This window comes from Lolium perenne, chromosome 4, assembly GCF_019359855.2.
Source record: "Lolium perenne isolate Kyuss_39 chromosome 4, Kyuss_2.0, whole genome shotgun sequence".
Classification (NCBI taxonomy): Eukaryota; Viridiplantae; Streptophyta; class Magnoliopsida; order Poales; family Poaceae; genus Lolium; species Lolium perenne.
The window spans coordinates 297226014-297234812 of record NC_067247.2 but is presented as its reverse complement, the minus strand read 5'-3'; the positions used below and the strand labels follow the sequence as shown (position 1 = coordinate 297234812).

At 44.3% G+C, this 8799-nt stretch overlaps 1 protein-coding gene across 1 annotated transcript; it reads right to left on the bottom strand.

Moving 5' to 3' along the window:
- Window positions 1–239: 239 nt before the first annotated feature.
- On the bottom strand, window positions 240–2524 carry LOC127295861 (protein disulfide isomerase-like 5-1). The gene is made up of 4 exons (XM_051325860.2): window positions 2327–2524; window positions 1748–1806; window positions 1471–1646; window positions 240–598 (listed from the first exon to the last, which is right to left on the bottom strand). The coding sequence occupies exons 1-4, from the start codon at window positions 2459–2461 to the stop codon at window positions 513–515; spliced, it is 456 nt and encodes a 151-aa protein (XP_051181820.1). The 5' UTR covers window positions 2462–2524; the 3' UTR covers window positions 240–512.
- Between the last annotated feature and the right edge of the window lie 6275 nt (window positions 2525–8799).

Genomic DNA, 8799 nt, shown 5'->3' with positions numbered 1-8799 from the left:
GAGTTGTATGCGAAGTCTTCCACTGAACGGCTAATAAGAATTAGCTGGTGTATTAGTGATATACAGGCCATGGCTGGTCTAAACAGTGGACTTTTCGAAACAGTGATTGTCATGTTAAATCCTGGTATATAGGATAATCGCCATAAGATTTTTCCAGCCTATTGGTGCAAGTTCACATAGACATAGGTTTTGATCTTTTAGAGCCATGTTCTACTCAGAGCCAAGTTCAGAAGCCCTCGTAAATCGTAAACACTTTCCCTGGAATACATGTTTCATCGAGCTGTGGACAACATTTACAAAATCATTTCAGTTGATCTTCTAACTCAGAAAAGGCTTAAGATTACAAAATATTTTCTTCTTGCATCTGACGTAATAAGTACTAAGTTAGCAACAAACGACAGGAGGCAGTACAAGCCAACTCGATCAAACAAAAATTGAACAGGTCCAGCAGTAATCGAAAGTTGCTTGACCGGAGTATCGTTGTCTATCAGCATCTGCTTGGTACCAACACCCTAAAGCTCATCTTGATGCGCTGCCTCTCCTGCTTTCTCAGCTTCATTCAGCACAAAATTCTTGAGAGCCTCCACGTCCCTAGGTCCTGCAATATCACCCAGGAGTTGGATTAGGCATTGCCTTACCTGAATATTGACGAAATGAGGATGCAGGGGATGATAAAAATAGAAGCACAACAGTAAGGGAGAAGGTTACAAAGGGCAAGTTGAAACTAGACAAATAAAAAAAACGTATTGGCAAACTGCATATGACCAAGCACAAAAATGTCCAGAAGGAACTCCATTTCATTTATGAAGGAAAACATCCCTTGTTTTGTGAAACAGAAGTCAGACGAGCACTACCGGAAGGGAAGCCGTTAGTGGATGCGTAGTTTCGATATTTTGAGTGATGTTGGGAAACCACGAATCCACGATGCAAGAAAAGCCTAACAGTTACATGTAATCATCTTCTGAGCAACAATGGTTATGATTTGGTTGTCGAAAGTGGATACTTGCTGTTGAATAACATTCTGTGAACAAAGCACCAGAACGAATCCAATGGATGGAGCAACATGGTCGGATGTTCAAACATTAAACAAGCACACCTTTATGACCAATAAAATCATAAAGTTACTGACATATGGCAAGAGTTGTATGTAAAGTCTTCCTGTGATGTTTTTTTACTTATTTATGAAACACTGACATCTCGGCTACTAAGGACTAGCTGTATTAGCAATATCCAGGTCATGGCTGGTCTACATAGGGTGCAGTGAATGTGATGTTAAATCCTGTTATATAGGATATAATCTCCAAAAACGTAAGTTTTTTCCAACCTACTGGTGCAAGTTCACAGAGCCATGCCCGAACTCTGAGTCTCCACAGTGTGGTTATGGACTCTAATCTATCACAATGTCTAATTTCTTCACAGGGAACTGAACCGAATGCAATGGATTCTAACAGAAAACGTGACAAAGATTACCTTTATATTTCGCAACCTCCTCGCCATCGTAAAACACCTTGAACGTTGGGTACGAATGAATGTCCACCTTCGAGCATACTGGTTTGCTTGCACCACAGTCAACTTTCCCGACCTCGATTTCATCCGTACCTTCGATAACCTTCCCCAGGTCCTCCCAAAGTGTTCCTAGGCTCTTGCTGCAAACGTAACAAGCGTCCTAGTTTAGAAGCGAGCAGCCAAGTCTTGTGTATGATAAAGTGAACATATCCATCTCACCGCTAGGGCATGCAGAGCTTACCAGTGTTTACACCAAGGGACGCAGAACTGCACAAACCACACCGTGTCCTTCTCCTTTATCTAAACAAAGAGACAAATTTGTGACGATCAAACCTGCCTAACTAACGACGAACAAACGAGAGAGCATCATGGCGAAGCAACTTGAATTTCCATGGTTCGAAGAGCTATGGGGTGTTGCGACCTCTGTTTTCACTGCATATGCAGTCAGTGAAGCAAGGGCATTATTAATTCCCTAAACCCAACAGCGGTTTGGCCTGAGTGCCACTTCTTAAATCCCAAACCTTTCCTACTGGATCAAGTGAAACCAATAGAGAGTTATGGTGGTCTAATGAACACCAACTGAGAGGTGAACTAGCACTGACGCGCTAGACAAGCTGGAACCGCTAACGAATCTGGCACACGGCAGCCGCAGGTTAGCGACTAAGCATCGCCAGTACAGTTCGACCCATCAACTAGATACTCCTATAACCCTACTCCGGAAGCTACTGGATCGCTCGGTGCGCTTTAAGGAACTACCACACCTCCGATGGGGAGGTCGGAGATGGGAGAGACGCGAGAAGGGGGGGAAAGCAGTAAGTACCTTGTCGGAGAAGGTCTCCTCGGTGAGGGTGATGACCTCGGCGCCCGATTGCGCGGGCAGGAGCGCGAGTAGCGCGACGGCCACCAGCAGTAGGTGGATGGGGAGGCGGGAGCGGCGGCGAAGAGCCGGATCCATGGCTCCAACGGAGGTCGGGGACGGCAAGCGACGGGGTTGAACGGGAAGCCGGATGCGCGAGTGGGGCCTTGGAGGTGGGTCCATGTAGTACTCGATTGGGCCGGGCCGGAATGGGCTAGGCTGGGTGGGTTTAGCATCTCAGTTATGGGCCTACGCGTTTGCCTCATCGGCCCAGTATCCCAGCCTTCATACTTTGCCTCCTCAAAAAAAAAACCCTCTCGTCAGCTACAGTGCTCGCCTGCTTGTACCAACTTTATTTGCTCAGAGAAACAGTCATAGTATTGAACTCTTGATGTCGAGTTACTGACTAGCAACTGGCAGCGCTGTCCAGTACTACTACAGATCCTACTCATACCAATTTATTTCAAATTTAATTGTTTCACTGCACGCATCCGTAACATGCTCTCTCGGTGGCTCCGGGAGCAGTGCAATGACGATACCAACACGAATTAAGTTCCACGATCTTAACAATCACACCCCTATTAATTAAGGACAATTAACTCCGACGTTAAGCAACTGTGCATATTTAATTTCAGATACGGTACATGGCCACGGATAATTCTAGGAATCATGCGATGGTCAGTTCGGGACAGACACGCGCACGACGGAAGATTCCATTCTGTACCTTTCAGGATATAGCAGAATCCAGCGGACCACCCGCAGGCCGCAGCGGAGCGAGGTTAATCATCGATCGTCGACTGCGTCGCTGTCAAAGCGCCGCTAACCACCACGAGGCTCCAAGCTGAAGAAGATCATGGAAGAAGAATCGTGGGTGTCCCAGAGCATGTTCCGTCGTGCCGGCCCGTCCCCTAGCTTTTGGCAACCACAGCCATCCATCCAACCCAAGCACGGCCACGTTCGACGCCGTCGGTTTGCGGAGGTGCTGATCACTCTTTACAAGTCATCTTATCTCCTTGCTCCGGCTGATGACTCCACTGGATCGATATCTAATCCATCTGTCTAATGTAGGTGCACATGAAGAGGAAGAGCCAGTCCAATCTGTGAGTCAGCTCAACGTCATCGCCGACACCCAAAGCTAGGCTTTTGATTAATTCATGGAGGGATTGAGTAGTAACATATCTTTCTTGCTTATGTCATTACCACTAATTTTGTAAGTAGTAGTTCAACAAGTTCTATTACCGAGTACTACAAATTATAGGCTGCCACACACGCCAATAGCCCCCATGCAAAAAGAATGAAGAGCAAAGATCAGAGTAGCTGAGCTTAAATGCAAACGAACCCACAACATATGCCTCGCTATCATCACGAGCAACATGTCCGATCAAAAGATTAATCCCTATAACTACGGAATACAAGACATCAAACTTATAGTTTGGTCGATGATGGGCTAAAAATATAACCATTCCACTAACCATCCATCAAAGGTTATGGTAACCCCAGCCCCGCGTGGCGGCGCCGCGCCAGGGCTCCCAGGCGGCTACCTCCTCCCACACACCATGTGTGCCTCCTCTCTCCGTCACCGCTGCCGGAGGCACTACCAGGCAAAGCCCCGGTGGCGTGGCGGCGGAGGATTTCCTCGACTGCGACTTGGCGTGGGGTGATGACCCACAAGTATAGGGGGTGTATCGTAGTATCTTCGATAAGTAAGAATGTCGATCCCAACGAGGAGCAGAAGGTGTTGACAAGCAGTTTCGATGAAGGATTCACTGTAAATGCTCACAGACAAGTATTCAGGGGGTTTTAATGTAACAGATGAATAAAGTACGAGTAAGTAAAGTGCGAGAGTAACAATTGCAGCGAGTGGCCCAATCCTTTTTAGCACAAAGGACAAGCCGGTTTGTTTACTTATAATGACCAAACGTTCTTGAGGACACACGGGATTTTAGTCTAGTGCTTTCGCTACATACGGCTAATTAATCTTCATTGTTTTGATAAGTGTTGTGTGGGTGAACCTATGCTAATGTACTGCCCTTCCTAGGACTAATACATACTTGTGATTATACCCCTTGCAAGCATCCGCAACTACAAGAAAGTAATTAAGATAAATCTAACCATAGTCTTAAACTCTGAGATCCTGCGATCCCTCCTGCATCGATATACCAATGGGGGCTCAGGTTTCTGTCACTCCGGCAACCCCGCAATTGGCAAACGAGTACAAGATGCATTCCCCTAGGCCCATAAAGGTGAAGTGTCGTGTAATCGACGTTCACACGACACCACTAGAAGAATAACACCACAACTTAAATATCATAACATTGAATATTACTCAACCATAGTTCACTACTAGCATTTAGACTTCACCCATGTCCTCAAGAACTAAACGAACTACTCACGAGACATCATATGGAACATGATCAGAGGTGATATGATAATGAATAACAATCTGAACATAAACCTTGGTTCAACGGTTTCACTCAATAGCATCAATAACAAGTAGAAATCAACACCGGGAGAGTTTCCCCTATCAAACAATCAAGATCAAACCCAAATTGCTACAGCGGTGACGAGGTGCAGCGGTGGAGACGGCGGTGATGATGATGAAAATGATGGTGATGGTGATGGAGATGATGTCCAGCTCGATGACGGTGACGATGGCGTCGATTTCCCCCTCCGGGAGGGAATTTCCCCGGCGGATTCCTGCCCGCCGGAGAGCTCTTTTCTCTCTGGTGTTCTCCGCCCCGCAGAGGCGGCTGTGGCTCTGTTCGACGTACCCCTCCGGCTTAGGTTTTCGGGGCGAAGGCGTGTGCGAAGAAAAGGAGGCGAGAGGGGGTTGTGGGCCCCCTCCTCATAGGGCGGCGCGGCCAGGGCAGGGCCCGCGCCGGCCTGTGAGGGGGGCCCATGGCGGCCCTCCTCAGCTCCCCCTTCTGGATCCCTTCGTCATCTGGAAAAATAGGAATTTTCGTATAATTTCCTTCAACTGTTGATCTTCCAAAATATTGCGTTCTGACGGTGCTTTTTCCAGCAGAATCCTGGCTCCGGTGCGCGATCCCCAAATAATCATGAAACATGCAAAATAGATGAAATAACATAAGCATTATGTACAAATATGAAATATATCAATGAATAACAGCAAATTATCATATAAAATAGTGATGCAAATTGGACGTATCAACTCCCCCCAAGCTTAGACTTCGCTTGTCCCCAAGCGAAACTGAACTCGGTAAACAGGACCACATGTTTATGGAGTGAAGAGTCGATAAATAAAATACGGACGAGAAGCATCATATTCATTCACACAAGACATTCTAGTAAACAACTTCCTCGTATAATTCAACTTGAAACAAGTATAAGGTAATCACAAATAAAGGTGCATAAGAAATCATAGTTGGTGATGGCAAACTTCGTTCTTGGTCAGAGAACAGTTAACAGATTATACTCATCTATTGAGCAGCGCTCTTATGTTAAAGCTTATGGTAAACTTGCATACTCAATCATAATGATCATTGATAACTTGCAAAGCTATACTCATTCAAATAAAACTTGTACTAAACAAGGAAGAGTAAAAACATGATGAAGCAAATCACAATATAATGGTTCGATCACAACAACTCAAATGGTTGCTTGAGATGGAGGGAAATAGGTGTACTGACTCAACATAAAGTAAAAGATAGGCCCTTCGCAGAGGGAAGCAGGGATTAAATCATGTGCTAGAGCTTTTCAAGTTTTGAAATCATATAGAGAGCATAAAAGTAAAGTTTTGAGGGGTGTTTGTTGTTGTCAACGACTGGTAGCGGGTACTCTAACCCCCTTGCCAGACAAACTCTCAAAGAGCGGCTCCCATAAAGTTTTATTTTTGGTTGACACTCCTTCCAACCTTTGCTTTCACAAACCATGGCTAACCGAATCCTCGGGTGCCTGCCAACAATCTCATACCATGAAGGAGTGTCTTTTTATTTTAGTTTTATTTTAGATGACACTCCTCCCCACCTTTGCTTTCTCAAGCCATGGCTAACCGAATCCTTCGGGTGCCGTCCAACAATCACATACCATGGAGGAGTGTCTATTTTGGTTAATTAGTTTGGGACTGGGAATCCCATTGCCAGCTCTTTTTGCAAAGTTATTGGATAAGTGGATGAAGCCACTAGTCCATTGGTGAAAGTTGCCCAACAAGATTGAAAGATAAACACCACATACTTCCTCATGAGCTATAGAACATTGACACAAATAAGGAGTAATAAAGTTTTGAATTGTTTAAAGGTAGCACATGAAGTATTTACTTGGAGTGGCAGGAAATACCACATAATAGGTAGTTATAGTGGACACACATGGCATGGGTTTTGGTTTAAAGGTTTGGATGCACGAGAAGCATTCCCTCTCAAGATGTGGTCTTTGGCTAGCAAGGTTAATTAGCAAGCATAGGAGTTGAGGGAAACAAACAAATATACATGTGATAGACATAATCATGCATCTTTCTTGCAAGCACAAATAATTTTAACTTCAGAATAATAAGCTATGAGCTAACAAGAAAGGAAGACAATGAAACAACTATATGTATTTCTCTTTTCTACTTAAACCTCAAGGTGTTGTTGCTATTGACCAATGCTAAGTTTGCCAAAACCAAATAGATTTACTCAATGCTCCCAAAGTGGTACCAATACTAAAATCAAGATCAATCATATACTAGAAATTGCAAACTAAAATAAGATGTGCAATATGTAAATGATAAGACTTCTCATTAATATTTCATAACGATAACTCACACCAAGGGATACATAGACAACCAACTAAAGAAGAGATACTTCCACACTGCAACCCATCTTATATAATAACTTCCCTACTCATGATATGACACTACTTGATAATAAAAAGTAAAAGATAGTGATGATGTGATACCGCGGCACTCCCCCAAGCTTGGAACAAACCAAGGGGATGCCAATACCGATGATGAATTACTCCTTCGGTGGTGATGGTGATGCCTCGTTCCTGCGATCCTTAAGGATATCCTTCAGCTTCCGCCTCTCAGTTTGGTAATTCTGCACTAAAACTCGAAGAGATTCATTGTTATCTGAAAGTGGCGGTGGCGGTCTTGTGATGGTAGTTGAGTAATACTCCAGCATTCTGCGAAGTCGGTTGTTCTCCTCAAGAAGTATCTCCACTTCCCTTCTCAGCGCACGGTATTGATCACAAAACTCATCTGTAACCCGTAACGCTTCCTCCGCACAAGGGAAAGAATTGAGGCTAAGAGCAGGCGGTAGAGGTCCCTGCAAGTTATGAGAAAAAGAACGTCCAGTGTTAACCGATCCCACCAAGATTGGCTTAATCCCCATAGTTTGCCACTTCCTTTTCATTGATGACGTCTCCTCCACTTCCTCCTTGAATTCTTCCTTCAAAGGTCCCTTGTCCTTGTTGTTGGAGCCCATGGTGCTTCTAGATCAAAAACAGATCCTGGCAGAAAACAGCTCGAAACAAAACACGTCGAGAAAACGATATACGGACCTCCAGGGGTCCAGGGGATTATATAGCAGTAATTTTTACGACAGAAGGAAAGTAACAGATCGAACAAGAGTCGGAGAGGGACAACGAGGCGGTGTCCTCATAGGGCGGCGCGGCCAGGCTGGGGCCCACGCCGGCCTATGGGGCACGCCCTCGTGCGTCTCCTCCACTCCGTTTCGATCTCGTAATTTTTCATATTTTCCAAAAACAGCAAAAACATTGTTAGAAAAGTAAATTGCGAACTTTTTATTACCTGTACTGTTACCTATTCAAAGTCGGGTTCTGGCGGACTGTAAATTTGACCTTTGATGAAAGCCTCCGGTGTTTCCACTCGAATAACATCAACATCTACATTATAAGAATCACCTGAGATATAGTGCTTGAGTCTTTGTCCATTCACCACTTGCGTGGCATTGCCTTGGAGAGAACTAATTTTAATTGCTCCTGACCGATAAACCTCATCAATGACATATGGTCCTTCCCATTTCGAGAGTAATTTCCCTGTAAAGAATCTGAGACGAGACCGATACAATAGGACTTTATCCCCAATATTAAACTCTCTTTTGATAATCCTTCTATCATGCCATTTCTTAACTTTCTCTTTAAAGAGTTTAGCATTTTCATATGCTTCACTTCTCCACTCATCTAGAGAACTTAATTGCAACAACCTCTTATCACCGGCTAGTTTAGGATCTTTGTTTAGTTCTCTAACAGCCCAATAAGCTTTGTGCTCTAGTTCTAAAGGTAAATGACAAGCTTTTTCATAAACCATTTTATAAGGTGACATTCCCATGGGGTTTTTATAAGCAGTTCTATAAGCCCATAGTGCATCCTTCAATTTAATAGCCCAGTTCTTTCTAGTTTTATTAACAGTCTTTTGCAAGATAGACTTAATTTCTCTATTTGATAGTTCTACTTGCCCACTAGTTTGAGGATGATAAGCG

Excerpts from the sequence above, each read along its gene's own strand:
- LOC127295861 (XM_051325860.2), bottom strand. The coding sequence starts at position 2,461 with ATGGATCCGGCTCTTCGCCGCCGCTCCCGCCTCCCCATCCACCTACTG. Across the intron at positions 1,807-2,326 it reads AGGAGACCTTCTCCGACAAG|ATAAAGGAGAAGGACACGGT; the intron begins GTACTTACTGCT and ends CTCTTTGTTTAG. Across the intron at positions 1,647-1,747 it reads GTCCCTTGGTGTAAACACTG|CAAGAGCCTAGGAACACTTT; the intron begins GTAAGCTCTGCA and ends TTACGTTTGCAG.